The 24,197-nt window shown below is 38.1% G+C and overlaps 1 protein-coding gene across 1 annotated transcript in view; it reads right to left on the bottom strand.

Annotated features, from left to right (window-relative positions):
- The window catches only part of Kcnmb4 (potassium calcium-activated channel subfamily M regulatory beta subunit 4), a 49,847-nt gene extending 25,880 nt beyond the window's left edge, over window positions 1-23,967 (bottom strand). The window contains exons 1-2 of the mRNA XM_063255136.1: window positions 23,497-23,967; window positions 2,620-2,747 (exon numbers count right to left, since the gene is read on the bottom strand). Coding sequence (XP_063111206.1) covers window positions 2,620-2,747; window positions 23,497-23,832 — 464 coding nt within the window. The 5' untranslated portion in view covers window positions 23,833-23,967. The remainder of the gene's footprint in view (window positions 1-2,619; window positions 2,748-23,496) is intronic.
- Window positions 23,968-24,197: the final 230 nt, after the last annotated feature.

Genomic DNA, 24,197 nt, shown 5'->3' with positions numbered 1-24,197 from the left:
TGACCTGTTGACTTCATTCCATCTCATTTTCTTCAAGTCATGATCCACTGTTATCTCATTTACTACACAAATTCAATTATTTCTTCCTAGGCAATTTTAGTCTATAGCAGGTTCACTTCTCTGTATCCATTCCTGTTCTTTCAAACTTCTTTACCAGTAATGGAAAACTTTTATTTTGTTTGGGTTTAGTTTCATTTATGTGGTAAGAATATTTTTAAAATGAGGTCTCAGTCTTCAGCATACAATATAATACTATTTGACTGTGGTGCAATGCAGCGTGGCAGATATCTAGGACCTACTCATCTTACTTGATGGACTTCATGCCTACTGGTCAATAATTTCCCATTTCCTCTTTACTCCAGCCACTACTACCTTACCATCCTTCTGTGAACCTGACTATTCCAGACACTTCGCGTACGTGGAGTCAGAGTCTCTGCCTTACTATGACTGACTCACTATAATTAGCATAATGTTTTCAAAGTTCAGCCATGTTGTCACAATTGTAGAATTTCCTTTTTTAAAGGCTGAATAGCATTCTACTACAAGTATATACCATGTCTTCTCCTCCTCCTCCTTTCTTTCTCCTTTGCCTAAAATTGAGTCTTACTATGTTTGCCAGGCTGGTCTTGAACTCCTTGGTTCAAGTGATTCAAATGATTCTCCTGCCTCAGCCTCATGAGTATCTTCGGGTGTGGGCAGACCAACATGCCTTGCAGGTACTATGTATTTTTTTATCCATTCATTCATCTATGGACAGTTAGCCTATCTTCATAACTTGGCTGTGAATTGTGAATATTGTGGAAATGAACATAGAAGTGATCATATCTCGTCAAGATTCTAGTTTCAAGTATTAGTCTTGAAATCCATATCAGATTAGTGAATCATTTGGTAGATCTTCAAATTTTTAAAGAAACTCCACAGTTTTCCATATTGGCTGCTGTATTATGTACTCCTACAATGTGCACAGGATCCAATTTCTTCAAGCCTTTGCAACGCTTGTTTTTTGTTTTTTGAGAATAACCATCTTGACAGGTGTGAAGGCCTATTAGCATTTCTCTGATTAGTGGTGCTGAGCAATGACTTATACACCTGTCAGCCATTTCTCTATTTTGGAGAAATGTCTGTTATGCCTTTAGCCTATTTTTTAATCAGCTTAATAGTTTTTTTTTCGTCATTCAGTGGCAGGAGTTTCTTACATATTTTGGATTTTAACCGCTTATTAGACTGTGGTTTGCAAATATTTTCTCCCATTCTGTAAGTTACTTTTACACTCTGCCATTTAGTTTCATGCAGTTCACAGAAAATTTGACTGAACAGTTTCACATGTTTTTACTCATTCTAATATAAAAATTATTTTCATAGTGCTCACCATGGCCTGGTAATTGCCAAAAACAGTGAATTCTCTCACTTCTCAGCATCCTTCTTCTTCTTATTTTTTTATTTTTGTCTTTTGGAGACAAGGTCTCACTATGCAGTTTAGGCTGCCCTTGAACTCACTTTGTAGCCCAGGCTGGCCTCAAACTTCCAGCGATCCTCCTGCCTCAGTCTCTGGCGTGCTGGGATTACAGGCATGCACCACCATGGCTGGCTTTGCATCCTTCTCAACTACTTCCTTCTCCTTAAAACAGTCCCTTTCAAGACTATTCTATTTTGACTCTCTGGCTCCTCCTCCACCTCTGCCTTCAACTTCAATGTAATCCTGTCAGCATTTCACTTCTCACTCTGTGTCCTCCCAGTGTGCTTTCTTTCTCATTGCTACAACCATAGCTTGTGTGCCACTGATTCCCAGATCTGTATAACACTGCCCCTGACTTCTTGGTTCTGAACTAAAAGTCAGTATTTTTAGCTCTTTCAGTGTACCCTCCAGCTCTTTTATCACCCTAATTCTGCACACACAGAGCTAGACTATCGCCTCCTCATATCCACTTAAATTTGGCACCCTTCTTTTCCTTACACTGGTATTGTCATTAAGTTCTATTCATTGTAACTCGGAATGTCATTTTGCTATAATAATGCCTATTTGCTACTCTACCACTATGACTTGTTAGCCTCTCATGTGGGACCAGGAGTTGGTTAATATGAGCTCTGGGAATCACATCACTGGCTTTTATTTTTTTAAAAAAAAAAATCTTAGGGGGCTGGAGGTTTAGCTCAGCGGCATAAGCACCTGCCTTGGAAGCAGGCAGTCGTGAGTTCGATCCCCGGTACCGATAAAAACGAAAAAGCCAAAAAAAAAAAAAGAAAAAAAATCTTAGCAGCTGTGTTCACTGGGCAAGTTATTTCACCTCTGAACTCCAAAACTCTTGACCAATCTGCTCACTGTTTAGCTTACATGCACCCAGTACCATTCTCCAAGTCCACTACTAGTATACAATGTTCCCATTTAAAGGCACTGCCATTTTTAGTGTATGTAGAGAGCAAGCTCTATGATAGGAGTTCTCTCTTTGGCTGTTTTTTCAGTCTTTATATTACTCATCCCATACAGCAAGAAAGACTTTTTTTACATTCTTGAAAGCATCTTCAAGTTGTACCTTTTACCAAGTGAACACAAAATATGAATTGCCAGTGTAACAAATTTCATAGGATACAGTATTAATATGCACATAAATATTAACCTACCTTTGATATTGATTGAAATAGCAAGTAAATGGTTGGGAGCCAATTTCATCTTTCCAGTACTGTTGCCAATTCATGACATTTTCCAAGTTCTTCTGATTTTCTCTCTTGCAAGGAGGGATATAGGAACACTAACAAAATAAAACACAGAAAGTCAACATTATTCTATGGAAGGTTGAAACATAGTCCTTTTATCCTCAAAACCTTTGTTTTATCATAGAATACTGGTAGAGATTGATGGGAAGGTACAGATATAACGGGCAACCACTGTGCTGGTTAGAATTAAAGGACCATCTTGATTGCTATGAATGAGCTAAAGGTGTCACCACTATGCACCCTGGTTTTTCCAAGGCCGCTTATCAGCTCGTGACCTAACATTATGATTCTGAGACAGAGAAGTTCCAAGGAGCACTCTAGTCATCGTGCCCATGGGGCAACCTGCCAAAAAGTCATCTTAATGTGATTGAAACAGCTTGTCTGGGGCTGTCTAGAAGTACCCAGAGCCTTTAGCATCTTGCATTTGGCCCCAGAACTCAGTTCCTAGTACCTTCCCCCATTTGTTTTTTTAGAGAGGTGGTGTTATCTGCATAGTAAATCTAAATTAGAGATAATTTGAAATATAACCAAATTGAAATTACTATCTTATATTTTAAATTTCTAATTTGGTACAATGAAAAAAATTCCAAAGGTAAAAATACTTTCAGTGGTTAGGTTATATGGATATTTTATTTTATTTTGTTACTATTGGGATTGAACTCATGATCTCGCACTTGCCAGGCAGGCACTTGTGCCACTGAGCTAAATCCCCAGCCCCTATATGGACATTTTATAAACAATGAGTTATAATCTCATAGAAAATTAAAAGCATAACATGGCATACTATACAATAGATGAATATAAAAGAAATGTTGATTTTATCCCTAATTCCTATCTGTGGAACCTTGATAGTTTCCTCTTTAACTTTTAACTAACAAATCAGGTGTATAGTTTTTCTCTGGATATTGCTCTTAACTAAACTTAAACTTTCTTTTCTTACATTTGCGGGCCTGGGGATTTAGCTCAGTGGCATAAGTGCCTGCCTTGCGATTGTGAGTTTGATCCCCGGTACCGATAAAAAGGAAAAAGACAAAAAAAAAAAAAAAAAGATTCGCTTCTTACATTTGCTTGGACAAGAGAATCTAAAAAAAAAAAAATTCTTCTCAAATACAGAACTGATGTATTTTCCCAGCTGATAGTTTTCCTAGCCATCCACTGACAAACTAGTTCTCTTAAAGCGACTCAGTTACTCTAAGCAATGTACATTCAGCAACACGGCTCCTAACTCTAGAAGTTAAAATGAACCCTTACATTCTAGCAATTTTCTCCAATTCAGTCTTTTATAACCATGAAGATGTCAGCTTATATTTTTTGTTTACAATATGCTATCCACTCAGATGCTTAAGTGATCGAGCTTATGTACTTCTTACAACCTTCTAGTGATCTCCATTTTACAGATGATGAAATTCAGATTACTGTTACCTCCGTGACTAAAACTAGATTCTAGTGATTACCACACTTTACTCTCAGATGTATTACCAGGAGCAGAAAAAAAACTAATACATTAGATTTGAATTATTAGTCTGAGTCACATTGTTCTATTAAGATGTATAATGCTTCTTTTTATCTCCTGGAAAAATTCAAACTTTAGCATGAGGTTTGTAGTTCTTTCTGATATAATCCCTGCAGGCCTTCATCCTCACAATTCTAGGATACAGCCAAAAGAAGCACTTACTTCCCAAATCTGCCCTGTGTTATCACATCTACCTGTAGGAAACAGGCTTTTTATCTACTTTTAATGCTCTTTTTCCTTCTTTCAAGAGTCAGGTCTGGTGTTACCTGTTGGGGAGCCTGCTCTTGCCTGTTCCATTATTACACTGTCCTTTATGCTGCCACGGGAACTGAACCCCCTATCACAGCCAGACTCACACAGCATTCACACACAGGCGTTTTAGGTTATCCTCCCCAGTTGGCTGCCAAGTAGAGAACATTTTTCTTTTTCTCTTTTCTGTACTTCATATTAAGAGCTATGTCTGGTACTGGTGAAGTTTCAGAAATGTTGGCTGAATGAGTTAACACTCTTAGATACATTTTTATTCCTAATGATGAAGCTATTTTTAGTACTTCAATCTTTTAAAAAGACATCAACAATATAAATGCATTTAAACTTTTAGCAAACTTTGTTATTTGTATTATACAAAACATACGTATGCATCTATTATATTTGCAGTGTTATAGTTTTAATAACTTAATCACTGAATACTTATCTTGTGCACATATTGCTTCACTTCTATTACTGACAGCATTTAAAACTAAAATTTTCTATGAAATTAAAAATTCTGAGTTCCTTCTAAGCTGCAGTTAGACTCAGAAGCAAGGAAGACTATTTTATGGGGCTTCAGTCTGGGTTTGTAAAGTATCTGTCTGCCTAACTGACCTTTTCTGGATTTTGTTTTTCTAATCTGTAAAATCTCAAAATAATTTCTAGCTCCACAATTCTATAATTCTGTTCTTGGTAACATAACAAGGAAAAATCCACCATAAGGCAGAACTACAAACAGTGGTGCAGAATTTTTACCAGGAGGGATTCTAACCACTGGGGAGCAGGCTAAGAAGCCTAAACCCACCACTCCAGCTAGCCAGGAGGGTCAATGTGGTAGGTCCCTCCTTGGGAACTTTACTTTTCTTAGGAGAATATGCATAAAGGGACCATGATTTTCCTATTGTTCATTTCGTACAATGTGTTGGATATTTCCTTTCTATTAAAATATTTTTTTCTGCACAATTTATAAAGTCTGAAATGGTGCTAACTTACTGTACTCTTTCTAGAAAGGAGAAATTTCCACTTTGGAGCACAGATCCTGTTGGGTATGGACATCTAAAACCTTATCAGATTCCTTTTAGCAATGAGTTTACTTGACAGAAGAGACAGACTAAATATTTTAGGAAATAACAACAACCAAATGTGATCAAAGCATATTTAAAGTTTTACAAATTAACAGTTTGAATTCTTTATTATTTGGGAAGAAATGAGTATAAAAGAAATACTTTCACCAAATCTCAAATCTTAAGATTTACCAGGAGAATCACACCTACGTGTTTTTGAAACAGGCAAAAACTTTCAGTAAGTATAAAATATTTTGTGTTAAGGTTTCATTTGGAATGAAAGAAATGTTTCTTGCTTTTAGGAAAAAATGAGCTAATGTGAAAGAATTTGGAAAGCAAAGTACTTTTTTATATTGTATAAAATAAATGAGATTAAAATTCAAATTTTTTTATGGATTGCATTTTTCCCAAAGAGTATCATAGCTTAAATAATAATCACATAATATTCTAACAATTTTGTAAAGCTCACCTTGTTTTGCAAGGAAACAATTTCAAAGTCTAAATTTTTTGTTCTTAACAATCACTTTCTCAAATCTTTTGTTTTGCTTTTTTTTATAGTGTTTTTTTTTTTGTTTTGTTTTGTTTTTTTTGTCTTTTTCATTTTTATCGGTACCGGGGATCAAACTCACGACCGCCTGCTTGCAAGGCAGGTGCTTATGCTGCTGAGCTAAATCCCCAGCCCTTTTTTGTAGTTTTTTGAGACAGGATATCACTGTATAGTCCAGGGCTGGCCTCAAATTCCTGGCAATCCTCCTGCTTCAGCCACATGTAAGTGCTGGAATGCAAGCTTGTGCCACCACATCCAGACATTTCTTAAAGCTTTTTTTTTTTTGGTGGTGCAGGGGATCGAACTTATGATCTTGTGCTTATATCACTGAGCTAAATCCCTGGCCCAAAAATCTTGATTCTTAATGTCTCTGAATTTTCTATGAAGCCTGTCTTAGATTCTCTATACACTTTTCTCACTTACAATCAAGACTGCTAGAATTTAACCATAACACTGGAAATGAAGATTTAAAGGAACATTCCTGGAAAAAGAATTAGGGGATTCAGTCATACAAATTCCTTTTTTTTTTTCTCTCTAGGTATTCAAGCCAGATGGTTTTCCTGGCTCTGTAAAAGGCTCTCCATGATTCCTTCTCCTTTGGGGAGCCAGAAATAATAATCTCTGTAGGATTATCACCATCGTGGCTAACATTTATTGTCTATATGGTAAGCAACTCATTAATCCATATAAATATTATAATCACTCTCACTGCATAAATGAGGCAACAGAGGAACAGAGAGGTTTAAGAAATTTTCCTCAGATCACAATGGCAAATGGGGAATTCAGACTACAGCAGGTTCTTAACACTGTTCCACAGTACTGTCCACATTTCCAGGTGGTAGGGCTTTTCTGTGTTGTCTTTAGAGATCCCTGATTGAGGTTAAGGAGGTGCCCTGCCCCTTGTAAACCTCCTGGAGGCCAGTGTAGTGCTTCCATAGGAATGGGATTGATATAATTCAGATGACTGATGAGCTGAAGCAGAAGGTGCAGCCTTCTGCATTCCTTTATGTCCTCAGAAAATGAACTGTAAGTTTTATTTGTGCCTTCCTGTCCTGATTCGGCTTCAGGATTGATTTCTGGAGCCATGGATGAAATTTTGCTTAGGTGAATTTATGGCTGTAATGCCTTTGATCATGGAGGACAATACGCATTTCCTTGGAGAAACATCCCCATAATTTCTGACCTATTTTGTTTTTACTTGTAAAGTCAACACTGTTTTCACTTCTAATATCCTCACCCAAATACCTCCACTAGAATCTGTGCTGTTTGCCTCCTGAATTTATATAAGACCATTTTCTTTAAAAAGCTGAGAGGAAAAAAAAGCAAAAAATACATTCATGAACAAAGTTGATGGAACTGAGTGAGCTATTCTGAATACAAATACATAAAGGCTTCCAGTGAGTTTATTAAGAAACATTATGATCAATTGACACGAAATGTTTGATTACATACTTTTTACTTATTTTTTCATTATCTTTATTTTAGGATTTATCAAGATTTATAATAGCACTTTTTCAGCCTACCACAATGGATTTATATTTTAGTAGAAGCTTTCTTGAATAGGTACTTTGTCATAAATATCTTGAGGACTGCATTTCAATTATGTGGGCAGAGTAGGCAGAATTCACTTTCTTCTTTTACTGAGTCATTTAAAAATATATTGCATGAACACGTCGTCTGTTTAATTAAGTATTTTGTGAAGCATTATCTAAGAAACAAATAGAGAAATTTTTTTCTCTGGTTTCTTTTTTGAATTCATTGGTTCAGAGGAGTATGATTCAAAGAATTAATACTAGAAAGGGTTTTGCTAGTTAAACATTTTCCAAACACGTTTGGTTAGAAAATAAATTAACACATTACCTACTAAAATACAGGTTGAGTTACATTTCATATAAGTCCCTTATTTTTAGTAATCCTGTGAGAAATCTGTATCAGCTGCAACTTTGTAACTTAAATGTTATTTTGATAACATAAACATGTAATCAGAAAAGCTCTATAGAATAAAAAATATCACTGAATCACATAAATTCTACAATGCTCACACACACACACACACACAGTGTGTATGAAGGTAGGTTAATCGAAAAAAATACATGAAATTATACCTCAGCTAAAAAATAAATTCTAGGGCAGGGGCTCCAGAACGTAGATCCATATCTGAATGTTAAATGAAAACAATCTTATAGAAGAATTTGAAGGGCAAATAAATGGCTTAGAAAATGTGAAAAGCAAGGCTAGCTATGAGCAGAAATTAGAACGAGCTCTTAGGTGATAGGAGGCTGGGTAGAAACCGACCAGTGTGATACACCGTTTATTAAAGTCTGTTCCACAGAGACCTGTCAAAAAGATTCACCTTTCTGAAATTCTGATTCATTAAGATGAGGAATTTGCATTTTAGCAGTTACCCTGCTGCCTTTAAATGACAGGTTTTTAGAACTGATAATTTATGCAACAAGTCATTCTTGCTTGCTGAGTGCTGGGTAGGGAGTTATTACTCAGTCCTCCCTCTCTACCTCCCCAGGAGCATGCATTATAGTAGTGGGACATTTTCACCAAGTGCTTTGTGATTGCAACAAGAGAATGGGAATATTTTGGCCATGGAGGTAGGAGAGGTGGCGTCACAGAAGAGATGACTTTTTGTTTGTCTTATTAGGGTTGAATGGGAATTTGCCTGTTAGGGAACAGGCTGGGAAGGTGACATTCCAAGTTGGAATGGAATGGGAAAAGATTGTGTAAAGATATTCCAGAAAGACTGAGTCATCTAATATGCTTGAAGGAGAATGGGCACGGGTGATGGCGCTGGAAAATGCCCAAAAGAGCTGACCTATTACTCACCAAGAAACCTTCTCTCTCAGATGTTTCTGGGAAAAGTTGCTCACTCTCTCCCAGATAGTATTCCCATTTACCCACCAAGAGTGTTGATACTACTGCTACTGGTTTTTTGTAATTTAATAATATTCATTTAATTTTTGGACTCAGGCAGATATTATTAAAATTGAGAAAAGCTCAGAATGTTCCACCTTCAAAAGAAAATAGCTCATTTAGCTTTACAGTAAGAAAATAAAAATACCTGTCTCTGCCAAAAATAGAGGCTGCATCTGAGTAGAAGCAGCCAGACCAAAACAAGAAATTATCATCTGAATGAAGTTCAACATTTATTACTTTTTAACAAGCATGACAGAGCATGGAAAATATTATTTGGTGGCTTATGATCAAAATTTTAAAGTCCTAAGAGTATAACTCAGTGGTAGAGTGTAGGCTTAGCATGTGTGAGATCCTGGATACAATCCCCGGCAACTAAATCAAATGGAAAAAAAAAAAAAAAACCAAAAAACTCAGGAGGATGGACAATACTCTATGCAATATAAAACACTGAGATGAAATTTCTTAAATTTTCACACATTTTCAAATTCATTAATAGCACTATGTGTTATACTATGTATTCTAAGGTACACAGGTTCAACATACATACACACACACATAATATTCCATTAAATATTACAACCATCATTTATGCACAAAAGGATGTGACAAACTCTTTCAATAGTTCCCTAGCACCGGGAAGGATAAATGACATTGATGAAATCTGGTACTCCTATTTGTAGCAGAACATATTTTTTAAAGATAGTTAAACTAATATACATTTCATCTCACATACTCTTACAGTGTGAGACTGACCCTTCTCTATGGAAAGCTGAAGCATCATTCTTCTCTTTCCTAGAACATTAAGAGCCCCCAATGACAGCAGAAATGGTGCAGTGTGACTTTTAAGGCTAGAGAAGAAGAGGTGATAAAGCTTCTGGTGCATGTCTGTCTTGGGAATGCTTATCCTTTGAACCAAACTATTCTGTGAGAAAGCCCAAATTAGCCAGTGCAAAGAGATCACATAAAGGGGCTTATATGGCAAGGAACTGAAGTTGGAGTCCCCAGCTAATAGCCAGTATCAACTGGCTGACAGGTGAGTAAATGAGCCTTCAGATGACTCCAGTTTCTAAGTGTTCCACTTGGGACCTCAAGTATCAATGTGCTCTGCTTGAATTCCTGAGCACAATCTATTAACACAATAAAACAATGTGATTCCAGGAGATCTTCAACAGTAGATAATGGATTATTAGAACCCTAGGCCTAAAATAAAATAGGTGGACAATTTTCTAAGGTTCTCTTTGATTGTATACCAGAGTGCGCTCTGGTGAAATAAAGGCTTAAATCAAGGCGATACCCTTCAGGACTTTTATAATTTATTTCCTTGGCATCATATTTAGAAAATCTGTTTATCCCCCGAAATTAGCTATTTATCTGTATTTTTACTTTCATAATTTATTTTTCTGCCTATCACCTTTTTATCCAACTAAAACTGTAATTTGGGGGGAGGTACTGGGAATTGAACTCAGGACCTCATTCTTACCAGGTAGGCCCTGCACCACTAAGCTAATGTCTAGCCCCTAAAACTGTAATTAAAGTTAAGAAAATTTCATTTTTGAAAATTCTTAATACCTTGCAAATAATTTAGAAAATTTATATTTAAATATATGTTTTTCAAAATAGTAGGCTGGTCTTAACACACTTTACTGAATAAGATATCTGTTTATAAGTTATTTGAAACACCAAAACATGTACAGCAAATCTCTATTATTTTGGGGGGTCTAACAGCTATATGGAAATATAATGTATACAGCATTCAATTCATGCAATTGAAATGTACAATTTAATGGCCTTTAGTACATTCGCAGGAGGTACACAATCATTATCATGATCAATATTAGAAATCTTCATCACACCGAAAGATACCCTGTACCCTTTAGCTATCATATCTAATTATCCTACACATTCTAGTTGTAAGCAACCATTAATCTATTTTTCAGTCTCTATAGATTTCCATATGCTGGACTTTTTAGGTAAATATAATCATATATATTTGTTTGCTTCCTATACTTCCAAGGTTCATTCATGTTGTAGCATGCTTCATTCATTTTTACACTTCATTTTTACAGGTGAATAATTTTCCATTATAGAGATATAACACATCTTGTTTAATCATCAGTTAATGCATGTTTCAGTTATTACCATGCTTTGTTATTATGAATAGCTCTTTCATGAAGAGTCACAAGCTTTCTGTGGACATATAAATTTGGATATATAACTGGGAATAGAGCTGCTGGGCCATGTTTAGGAATCAAACTCAGGACCTTGTGCTTGTCAGCCAGGAGTTTATGCCACTGAGCTATATTCCTGGTCTGTTGGGTCACATTTCATTTTCAACTTTGAGGAACTGCCAAACTGCTCTCCAAAGGGGCTACATCTTCAACATTCTTAGCAGTAATGTATGTGTGTTCCGATTTATCCACATTCCCCACAATACTTGTTCTTGGCTTCATTAAATAACAACTCTTAGTGAAGTCTGAAGTGGCATCTCATTGCAGTTTAGATTTGTACCTCCCTGATGACTAAGGAAGATGAACATATTTTCACATGCTTTTTGGCCAATTGCATACCTTATATATGAATGCATACCCTTTGTCCATTTTTCAACTGGGGTATATGTCTTGTTGTTCGTGAGTTGTAACAGTTCTTTACATGTTTAGATATCAGTGCCTTACCAAATGTTTTATTTTTTTTCAATTTTTTGATGGTTTCCTTTGAAGCACAAATGATTTTAGTTTTACTTATGCCCAATTTATGTATTTGTCTTTGGTCATTTGTGCTTTTGACATTATGCCTAATCCAATGCTATAAATATTTATGCCTATGTTTTCTTCTAAGAGCTTTAATTTTTAGCTTTAAATTTTAGCACATACATTAGGTCTACGATTAACTTTGATTAATTTTTGTATACAGTGTGAGATCAGATCCATTCTTTTGCATGCAGATATCCATGTTGCAGATTTTTTTCCTTGTTGAATGCTCTTGATGCTTTATCTGGAATGAATTTGTCCACAGATGTATGAGTTTATTTCTGGACTTTCAATTCTACTCCATACATTGCTAAGTCTATCCTTATGCCAGGTCCATAGTTTTGATCATTTTTGGGAGCTGTCATCTCAGACAAGGTCATTGCCTCTCATGAGTTTGGCAGGGTCCCGTCAGAAGTGTATGCAGCTCAGAGAGCTGATGCTCAAAGTGACTAGCCCTTCCCCCGAGATAATACAGACAACAGCTTTCTTGTTCATTGTGTAACCACCAAGGAATGATGTTTTGTTGAAGACTTAGTTGTTCTTCCTGTTCTGAATCTTACCCTACCCCTAAAATTCTCTCTAAACAGCCTCTGAGGCCGATTGTATAAGTAAACACATTGCAGTTGTTGGGCACCTTCTTCCAATCAGGAGAGAGGCCACACCTGATCTCCGCTCTCTGTATCTTGACTGTTGTTTTTGTTTCTTCCTCCTCCACCATCCTCCCTCTGGAGCTTCAAGCTGTGCTGGACATGGCAGAAAACTAGTTTTATTGTAAATATTGAAATAAGGAAATGTGAGTCTTCTCACTACATTTTGTTTTTTCAAAATTGTGCTTTAACCCTTCTGGGTTTCTTGCATTTCCCTATGAATTTAAGACCAACTCATCAACTTATGAGAAAAAAATCCAGCTGGACTTTTTTCAGCTAAATCTGTAACTCAATGAAAGGAATACTGATATCTTACTAATAAGTCAACATAAGGATTCTTTTCATTTAAGTCTTAATTTCCTTTAATGATGTTTTGTAATTTTCAATGTAGGTCTTATACTTTTGTTAAATTTATGAAATGCATTCTCAGGTATCTTATTATTTTGATATGATTATAAATAAAAATGTATTCTTCATTTCACTTTTGGACTGTTGCTACTGTATGAAAACATATTTTGTATATTGAGCTTATATTCTGCAAACTTGCTGAATTCATTTATTAGTTCTAATGCCCCCTTACCAGAAGCCATCGATATAAGAGGAGGTGATTTTCTTTCACTTTAAAGCAAAAACACCCCCAGAAAAATCAAGAAGCAAACAAACCAAAAAAAGAACAAAAGCAAAATGACAACAGCAAAAAACAACACCACCAATATAGGGTTTCAAAACAAGATGATAGGAATTTAACAACTGCTGTCATATTGCATATTGTTATCTTCTAAATAATTGCTCAAGTTATCAGATACAGGAATAAAACAAAACAATAAAATGGAGCAAAGTGTTGGATTTCAAAAACAAGACAGAAGGAAATGCCCCACAGATGCTATAATGCATACTGTTATCCTCCAAATAGATGCTCCCACCTTTAGGGTTGCAAAGTTAATCACACAATAAATCATTATGTTACCTATTTTTTTTTTTTTTTTACTTCAGTTCCTCTTATCTCAGTTGGAGCTCCTCCAAATTAGCTGGTTGTTTACAAGGGCAAGGGAGCATTGCTCTTCTGGTCTCCAAGCCCACTTGCAAGGTGGCTCATGGGAAGGCATGGGTTGGCTTCCTGGCTTCCCTCTCAGCTCACATGGCTGCTTCTGGTTCATGGGAAGGCATGGGATGGCTTCTTGATTCTACTCCCAGCCTGCATGGCTGCCTCTGGCTCACAGGAAGGTGCAGGTTGGCTTCCCAGCTCCCTTTCTGGTTTGCATGGCTGCTGCTCGTTCACAGGAAGGCATGGATTGGCTTCTTGATTCTCCTCCTGGCCTGCATAGCTTCCTCTAGCTCACAGGAAGGTGCGACTTAGCTTCCTAGCCCCGCTCCCAGCCCGCACGCTGCCACTGGCTCACAGGAAAGCATGAGTTGGCTTTTTGATTCTCCTCCTAGCCCACATGACTGCCGCCGGCTCACAAAGATTAGGTGATTTTTTAACCAAAACTGTTATTTCTTCTTTTTTCATCTGGTTGCCTAATTGCTCTGGCTAAAAACTTCCCTGCTTTGTTGAGCAAAGTTAGGATTAGTAGATATTTTTCTTTTTGCTCATCTAGGGAAAAGTTTCCAGTGTTTCACCATTGAGAATATTAGCTGTTAGTTTTGCACAGGTGCCTTCTATCAGGTGGAGGAAGTCTTTTCTACTCCTTTTTTTAAAATAAAAAATCCTGATCATACTTTGTCAGTATTTTTCTTCATATATGGAGAGAGTCATGTTTTAATATCTTTATTCTGCTAATATGGTTTATTACATTCATTGATTTTTGCATGCTGAACTTTGCATTTCTGTAACAAATCCCACTTGTTCATGATACATAATCACAGACCACTTCAAAAAACAGGACAAGGAAGCACTTCTCAACTCATTATGATGACACCAAAATCAGATAAAAACACCACAAGAAATTTATACACTATATGAATACAAAAATTCTCAACAAAATATTTGAAAATAAAACCCCAAAACTTACAAAAAGGATTATATATCATGATAAAGTGAGAGAATGAGGAATGAGTGATAATGTATATGAAATTTATTAGCAGTTGATGAAAATATCCTGGAATTAGAGTGGTGACAGTTAAAAAACTATGGGAATTAGTAAAAACTGTATTCACTCAAAGGACAAATATTACTTATATCTCAATTTCTTTTTCAAAATTAATTTCATTAGTACTTTTTTTTACCCACATAACAATCCCATGCATCACTGGGAATTTATTCCTGTACATATCTTTTTTCCCCATTTCTCTCCCTTCCCTTCAATCCTTTCCTTCTCCATCTACAAAACCATGTTTCTATTGTTTTCCTTCTATTCTTTTTTTATTTTTTTATTCCTATCCCCTTCCTGCTCTTCCCTTTCCCACCTCCCTTGTTGATTTTCCCAATTGAACATTTTATTTCTACTTTCCAGTATTTATCCTCCATTTTGGTCCTTATTTACTCTTTGGGTTTCTCACACAAGAGAAACAGTATGCTATTTAAATGTGTGTACAATTTATTTCACTTAAAATTATGTTTCTGACATGCATCCATTTACCTAAAAATGTTTCAAGTGCATCTTTCTTTTGGCAGAGTAGTATGCCACTGTATATAAGACCACATTTTCTTTATTCATTCATCCATTGATGAGCATATGGGCTGTTTCCAAGTTCTGGTTACTACAAATTGTGCTGCTATAAACATGGGTGTCCATGTGCCGCTGTGGTCCAATACTTTTAACTCTTTCATGAAGATACCTAGAAGAGGAATAGGTAGGTCAAATGGAATCCCTAGTTTTGGTGTTGTGAGGAATCTCCATACTGCTTTTCATAGTGGATGACCAATTTACACTCCCACTAACAGTGGAGAAGGCCTCCTTTTTCCTCACAGCCTCAACACCCTTTTCATTGGTTAATTCTTGATGATAGCCTCTTCTACTTTATCTTTTCCTCCTTCCCACTGCCTAGAAGGCAAACACAACACAAGACAGGAAAAACATGTTAAGGGCTCATAGAGTGAAAAAGAGTGAGGACCGAGGTCTTTTAAGACCAGCTGGATCACAATGGCACGGTTCCACAGCAGGCAGGGTGGTGCATACCTGTAATTCTACCTGAAGCTGAGGCACGAAGGTCACTGAGTTTGAATCTAGCCTGAACTACACAATATACACATACTGTCTCAAACAAACAAAGTACTAAAAGAAAACTATGCTACCATTGATAGGAACAAAAAACCCTCTAGTTTGTGGGAATAATGCTGAATTTTTTCACTATTTCTTAACCCTTGAAATATAAAAAACAAAAGGTAATGAAATTAGAGTTGAGAATTTAGCTTGTTTTCAGTTGTTTAGATAGATCTAATTTGAAATGAAATTGTTCTGATGAAAATTTACACACATGTTGATTACAAAGGGAAAATGGATTAAACTACTTTCTAGAATTGAGTTTTCTCCAATGAAATACAGCATCAGTATGTGCTGCTGCAATATAATTAGATCAGAACTAGGGATTGGATAGGGTTTCAGTCCACTGACTCTACTGCCTCAATTAGATGAATTAGAAGGAAGAAACAAGTCTGGCTATTTCTTTGCATGTGGCTCAGCATATGGAACATCTTCCAAGTGACCTAATCTGCTAGATTCTGTTAAGAAAGTAAATGTAAAGTGAACTTGTTTACTTTATAGACAAAAATAATTTAATAAATGTAATGGTTTGTAATCATAACACTGCTTGTTTTAAAAGAGCAAAGGAAGGTATTTCTTCAATTTAAAAGTAAAAATTTTTATGCACTGATTTACATGTCCTAGAGAAAGTTTAAGGCACAGCATGAAAGATGGTTAGAAACATATGCAATAATAGCCATGCACAGGGGCGCATGCCTGTAATCCCAGCACTTAAGAGGCTGAGGCTAGAGGATAGTTGCAAGTTTGAGACCAACCTGAGCTACAAAGTGAGATCAAGGCCAGCGTGAACAGCATGGCGAGACTCTGTCTCAGAAAGACAAAAAAAAAAAAAAAAAAAAAGAAAGAAAGAAAGAAAATAAACATATGCAATATTAAAAACAATTCTGTTCAGTATTTTACTGTGAGCAATTATAATATAAATGTACTGGATTTAGGACCTGAATTGATCATGAAATTCTGTTAAAGACTGAAAGAAAATGTAAGCCTAGGGGAAATAAAACTTGCCATCTTCATTCATAAATGAACGTCAAAAACATTTTATTATAAATAAACAAAATGTGTCAAAAACTTACTAAAAACCTCATAATTCTGAAGCACGTCTGTGATAAAGTAAATGCATTTTTCTCAAACTATTGCTAAAATGTATTGCAAAATCACAAATCTCTTTTGATTTTTAGTTTCTAATTAGTTTTCTGATATAATTTTTGGAGACCTTATAAATATCATTGAGATCTTCATACATTGGGGCTGGGGATTTAGCTCAGTGGCATAAGCACCTGCCTTGCAAGCAGGCAGTCGTGAGTTCGATCCCCGGTACCGATAAAGAAAAAGATCTTCTTACACGACATCCCCCAACACAGGTTGGGGTTGGATCATGAAAAGTAACCTCATATATATGGATTTCTGTAGATTAGAGTGTTTCTAACGAGATGTAACATAGATGAATAATTAATATATTCTGACCAAGTCTTTGAATACCTAACTGTATCAGTCACCTGCTTAAAAATGTTTTAGCTTCTGTATTACTTTCACTGTTGTTACACAAACTCAGGGACTTAATACAAAACAAATTTATTTTCATAATTCTGGAACTCAGAAGTTCAGAAGCAGTCTTCCTGGGCTAAAATCAAGACTCCAAGTGGGCTGCATTCCTTTTTCAAGGCACAGGGGAATATCTATTTTCTTACTTGTCCCTTTTGGAAAAACAGGTTGAGACTGCCTGCATTCCTTGCGTCACACCCCTCTTCCTTATTCAAAGCTACTCACAATGGCTGGAGAGTCTTTCCCAAATTACATTACTCTGACTGTCTCTTACGCTTCTGTCTTCCCCACTGAAATTCTTGTGATTACTCTGGGCTTTACATGCATTATTCAGGATAATCTTCTATTTTAACATCAACTGATTTGCAGCCTTAACTCCATCTGTAACCTTAGTTCCCCTTTGCTATGTAACATAAGATATTCAGAGATTTTAAGGATTACAATGTGTACACCTTAGAGAAAGAGCATATTATTCTCCCGTCCATGATCCCTGAGAGTCCACCAAATCCATGCTGGTTGTGAAGGACCTCTGCACTCCTGATACTCCTTTGCCTACATCTACAACCCTGCCTCCAAAACTTCTCTCTACATGTCCAGTTGCAGGCTGCCAGTGTACCTGCTGACCTCTCCCAGTGCACTGCAAATTCTGACCACACACAGCTTGGGTCCTGGCACTTATTTTACCGTGCTGTTCTTTCTCTTCGTCCCCCACCTCTTTCCTTACGACTAAGACGAAAAGTTTTCTCTGAAGACTCATGGCACCTATCTTTTTCTCCAGGAAGCCTCCTCTCTCAATATTCATATTGTCTCACCAGAACCTGTAGAACTTGACAGTTTGCTATGTTTGACAGTTAACTATTATCCTCTGGTAGATAATCTTCTTGAGGCCAGCGCCATGAATTCATCCCCATTTGTATGTCTGATAGACACATGTAAAACATAATCCTTGATCTTCAGCTACATTCCTCCAATCCTGCTTCTCTAGTTTTTCCTGCCCACTAAAGTCCCAGCTGTGCTAGCCTTAGAGTCATCCTTCACTCCTCTTTCCCACACTACCCATTCATCAGTGAATTTTGCCAAGCTACCCAGCTATCTGTGATCTAAGCCATCTCCACCTTCTGTCTATTCTGCTGGACTCTGTTTCCAAACGTGCCTCTGCACCTGTCACCTTATACAAGTAAGGGTATGTGCATGCATGTATGCACACTCAGGCACATACATGTGCACACACAAACTATATTTTCAACTCAGCAGCCAGTGGAATCACACAGTTTTTAAAGTCTAAATCTTATTGTATCTCCTCCGTGTCAGGTGCTTACCATCATGCTTAGAATAAAATCTGAAGTCCTCTCACCCGGAGTCTCCCGGTCGCCATCGCCACGTTATTTGAGACTCCTTTACAAAAGAGCATCTTGTGCTTCTCCCACCACGACCCATACTTTCACCCTACTTGAATTTTCTTTATTCACGTATCATTACATGACATTATATTTATTGTCTATTATCCTCCATCAAAATGTAAGCTCTATGAATGCAAGGTCTCTGTTTTGATCTCTTTTCTAGTCTCAGAACCAAGAAGTCCATACAGCATATAGTACTTACTAAACATTTGTCAATCACTATGGAAATCAATACGGAGATTGCTCAAAAATCTAAAAATAGAAATTCCATTTGACCCAGATGCATGTCGTCCAAGTATCCTGAAAGAGGGTAAAATGATACCTGCACACCCATGTTTACAGCAGCATAATTCATAATAGATAAATTACAGAGGCAGCCTATATTAACTGCCATCACCTGATGAACAGATACAGAAAAATCTATACACTGGAGTACTACTTGGCAATAAAGAAAGATAAAATTCAGTCATCTGTAGGAAAACGGATGGATCTTGAGACCATAATACTGACAGAATAAATCAACCTGAGAAGGTTAAATACTGCATGGTTTCTCTATGAGAAACCCAATATATAAGTAATTTTAAGAAAAAAATAAGAGATGATAGGAAACAGGGTGTAGAGATGGGAAGGGGATCAGGGAAAGAGAGGAGAGGGAACCCAAGGTGAAAAAAGGGGGAGTAAAAACATTCAAGATATGATACGTATATGTACCAATTCTCTAAGAAGTGTGTTAGATTATGTATTAAAACATACACTACTAAAAAAGACCTGGGTAATAAAGAAAAAAATTGTCAAATGAACAAACATGTTGCCCAGTTTTATGCTCAGTCTTTTTTTTTTTTGAGACAGGGTCTCACTGTAGTTGAGGCTGGCCCTGAACTCACTATGTAGCCCAGACTGCCTCAAATTCACTGTGCTCCTCCTGCCTCAGCCTCTTGAGTTCTAGCATTATAGGCGTGTGCCACCAAAGTACTTTGATCATCAGAGACCCTCAAAAAGCATTTGCTCAATTGAATTTTATACACATTTTCAAATACTATTTAATATCACTGAAGAAAAATGAGGCAAGCTACTTCATAATAATATAATTACTGTACAGCAGTGGTCACAACTTAGCCCTTTATTACATACTTCAATAAGATGGACTTTCCTGAACAACAAAGTACTTTTAATTGAAAATATATTTCAAAGAAAGACTTTTACAAGTTATCCCAGAAGGCCATGCTTTCTACACAGTGTATTGGGACAGAGTGTATCACTGTAAATCTCAAGAATATCAAGAAGGTGATTCTACATCATAATGCCTCAAAGTAGAGGACATCCAGCTATAGGGAATGTGCCCATAGATTCTTTTTTCTGTCCTTTTGAAGCAGGGTCTCGTTAAGCTGTATAGGCTGGTCTTGAGCTTCCTTATTTAGCCCAGGCTGGCCTCGAACTCACAGCGATTCTTCTGCCTCAGCCCCGGAGTGCAGGCATGACAGGCATGTGTCACCATGTCTGGCTAAAGCCTGTATCTTTTCTAGTCTTACCTAAATTCTTCTCTTTAATATATTTCTTTCACTTTAGAGTTCTAGCTTCTTAGAAACAGCCTTATCCTTTATTTCTAACTTTTTATTACCAAAAGAACAAATAAGCTCAAACATTAAGTGTACATATAGTCTCTAATCATCTCTTTTTCGAGTAGATGGTTTGCTTTATCTTACATTGTTTTATCCTAAAACCACTAAGAGAATGGTTTTAAAAATGCATTCTTCGGGGCTGGGGATTTAGCTCAGCGACATAAGTGCCTGCCTTGCAAGCAGGCAGTCGTGAGTTTGATCCCCAGTACCAGTAAAAACGAAAGAGACCAAAAAAAAAAAAAAAAAAAAAAAAAAAAAGATGCATTCTTTTTGTGAAAGCAAATGTCTAGAATTGTGTGCCTCGATTTCATTTAAACTAAACAATGTTAAATAATCATGTCCAATGTTAAATAATAATTTCCATAATTTTAAATAGTCATCTTTCTTCAAATTTCCTTTGTCTTTTTTTGTAATCAACCTCCTAATATTGAGTAGCATGAACAACTTTAAACCTGAAAACACAAATGTTAATCAGGTAATCCTTTTTGGTTCTAATGCTGTTTTTTCACACAGTACATGATGATATTTTTGTAGACAGTGGTTTTCACCTCTTTCCCACATAGTAGAATCACTTGCAGAACTCTGAAAAACCAAAACCAAAACCAAAACCAAAACAAAACAAAAAACTCCACCAATACTCAGGAGCTATCCAAGATCAAATCAGAATTTCTCTGAGGGTTGGATCCAAGAACAAGAATGTCCTTTTGAAGTTCCAGATAATCCCACTGTGCAACCACAGCTGTGAATGCAAGCTCTTCATGCACAAAATTGTGAGTCTAATGATGGGCACAGTAGCTGACCAAAAATTAAGGTTCTGCTATGGTTAATCCACACACCAAGTCATCTCTCTGGAGATAGTTAGTTATTATATACCTGGATATACCTACTGCTACAGGCAATAAGGATTTGATACAAAACAAAAATAACCTGAATAGCACTTAAAGACATTTTAAAGAAATAAGCAAAGATTGTTATCTTCTTCAGAATCTGCGGCTTAACAAGGTATATATCTGTAATATGCTTTCCCTCCCCTACATTTTACTACAGCAACCTCAAGGGAAAGAAAACCTATTTTTTTTCTAGGAAGGGATTGCCTCAGTGGATTCTTATTGTGGTGGCTCTTGAAAAAGAAGGTGGAAGGTGGGTAGGATCCACAAAACAAAAGAACTGGCAGGAAACCAGGCCTTCAACAAATAGATGAGTAAGATAAAGCAAAGCAAAGATCTGGGTGGCCAAGATGTATTAGGGATGAGTGACCGGGCACCATCTAATTGCAAGGGCACATTGCAAGTAATCAGCTTATGTACTTGACATTGCTACAGTATTTTGATTGCACTAAATTTTTCCATCACTAATTGTTTTCAGAAATTCTAAAATTGAGCATTTTAACTGATCAAAAATAGCTGATGCTAAAGAGAAGACTTATATTCTATACATGCTACAACACATCAAAAAGAGGATACTATTGATTAAGACACATCAGTTTGGCTGAGAAAATGCTCAGAATTGTAGGAAATATTATTTATCACTTTCTGTAACATGAATACATTACTTTCCAGTTCTGTCATTTTCTGAATACTTCATTTAATAAAATATGGTTCTGTTCAGGTACTTCACCAAAAACCTGTTGCCAACTGGCAATGGCACTGGGAAAAAAAAAAAAAAAACCAATTTGCAAGTGAGCAAGAGAGAAATTGTGATTGCTTCCAACCAATTTAAAAATCATTGTCTTAATGATTTCAATTTACTAATTCTGCCATGTCCTGCAAAACTGCCTAGAAATTGTAAAGAAGTCTTTGTGTAGTAAATTCCAATTTGCCAGTCATGATTCGGTAACTATTTACTAGTGTATGTACAGTTATTAGTGACTGAACTACTATCTTAAAATTATTAGTGATGTGTCACCAACAGAAACAACTCCCAAGTGATGAACATAATTTCTCAATCACTACTATCACTTCTTGGTTTAATACTGAAAAAAGTTTCTATGACTCTGAGACTTCTTTTTAAATTCCTAAGCATCAAACATTAATTTACATCATCCGTCCTTGAGATAGTATAACCTCCACGCCTAAGTATTGCACGCCGTATTCTAAATTCTTACTCCTATACTTACTGCTTCTGTTTTATCTTCGTATTGAAGACAAATTACTATTCATTTAACAGAACTTTTCTAAGAAGTCCTAATTTCAAAAAGCTTATTGCTATTTTCCAAAATTCAATTTATTATTTAGGAGACAAGATCATGACTTTTACTGTAGATAGTAAGCTTGTATTAAGCACTTTAAAAATCCTGACTCGTATTGTTTAGATTAGTATAAATGTAGTTTGTCATGCTTAATAGAAAGTTTTCCTTTTCTTTTGCACTAGTTTCCTGCTTGTTATTCAAGGGTTGTCCTCACAAAGAAAAAAAGCTTCAGGAACTTTTAATAACAGATATCCCTTCGCTTTGACAGTTAAGCAACAAGGACAGAACCAAAGATGAAGGCAGCAATGGTAACCCTTCCAGCAGAAGCAGGTGCACGAGAAAACTCAATTAGTTCACAGGCAGAGGACACTGCCTTGCTCTCTAGGGGGAACAGTTTTCTGAGTCGGCTCTGCTCTCCAGTGCCTGAGTCTTAACCAGGTGGGTTTCCCTTCCTCCGCCCCCACATTTTGCTTAAGACAGGGAAAGAAGTCACGAAATGACTATTTGGTATATTCACTGCAGACTTTCTGCTTTCAGTAAGTTTTAACTTTGGCAGGCCGCACTGGTGATGACAATCTATTAGGATACCTCTAGATATCCTCTCCCCAAATGGGCCCCCAAGAAATTTCGCATTTGGTGACACGGTGGTTGCCGACCCCCCAAAACTCTTTAGATACCAAGTTAATTTAAAATGTCTGGTGAGAGCTAGAAGGCAAACAAACACTCTCTGTATAAGTTTGGAAGCGCTAAGTGGCCCCCTGGACGTCCCGTCGAGGGTCTGTCCATCTGAATTCTTAAGGCCAGTACAAGCTCTGACCGCCACCGGCCCTGCGCGGAAGCAAAGGGATGCCCGCTGCCCTACAGCTTTACCCGAAGAAAAAGTTTACTTTCTCTGCTCCTTGCATTTCTCCAAACCCCGGACCTGGGCTGGGTCGGGTCTCAAAATCTGAGACCCAGGCAAGAGAGGCGTGTAGACAGGGAGGCTGTGGGACACTCCCGCTAGCAGGTACAAACCACCGAGGGCCGGGCGTGCGCTCCGACCCGCCCCGCGGGCTCTAACCCCGCGGCTGCCCCGGACCCCGGCGCTCCTGGGGAGCGAGGCGCCCTCCACCGAGCTGCCGGCGCGGGGCGCGTCCTTACCTTGGGGTTGGTGAGGAGCTGGTGCTCGTCGCTGTGCAGCAGCGCCCTGGAGTTGGACTCCGAGTTGTTCACGTAGACCTGCACGCAGGGGTACTGCGAGGTGCCCCTGCAGTCGGCGCCACAGGTGAAGGTGCACTCGAACACCTCGCCGATCTGCTGCACCGACAGCACCGTGCAGTTGGCCGCCGTGGCTTGCAGATCCTGCAGCGCGGGACTGAGCCAGCAGAAGCCGAAGATGAAGAGCGACACGACGCCGGAGATGATGAGGAACAAGCCAAGCCGGATGCTCTTGTCCTCGGCTTCCGTGTACTCGTAAGCCACCCGGAGCTTCGCCATCGCCCCCCACTCTCTCTTGGCGGCGGGCGCGCTCCTCCGCCCCCTTCCGCCCCCGGCGCCCAGCCCGACCGCCTAGGGCTGGAGGAGCAGCCGCCGCGCGACAGCAGGGGAGTGGGCGGCGAGGGGGCGCGCGCGAGAACAAAGGGGCCGCGGCCGGCGACGCCCCCGGGCTCAGCGGCGCTGCTCCCCCACGGCCCAGCCGCCGCCCGGGCCCCCGGTGCGGCCCGCGCTCAGAGCCTCGGGCTCCCTCGGGCGCGGAGAGCGCGCCGACCGCTCCCGCCTCCGGCGCCCCCTGCCAGCCTCCGCCTCCGCGCGCTCCGCGCCTCCCCGACCCCGCCTCCTCTCGCCCGGAGTCTCCCGGTCGC

Source organism: Cavia porcellus, unplaced genomic scaffold, assembly GCF_034190915.1.
Source record: "Cavia porcellus strain 051 isolate PalLab524CR breed Dunkin Hartley unplaced genomic scaffold, mCavPor4.1 scaffold_8, whole genome shotgun sequence".
In the NCBI taxonomy this organism is placed as follows: Eukaryota; Metazoa; Chordata; class Mammalia; order Rodentia; family Caviidae; genus Cavia; species Cavia porcellus.
This window is presented reverse-complemented; position numbering and strand designations above follow the sequence as displayed.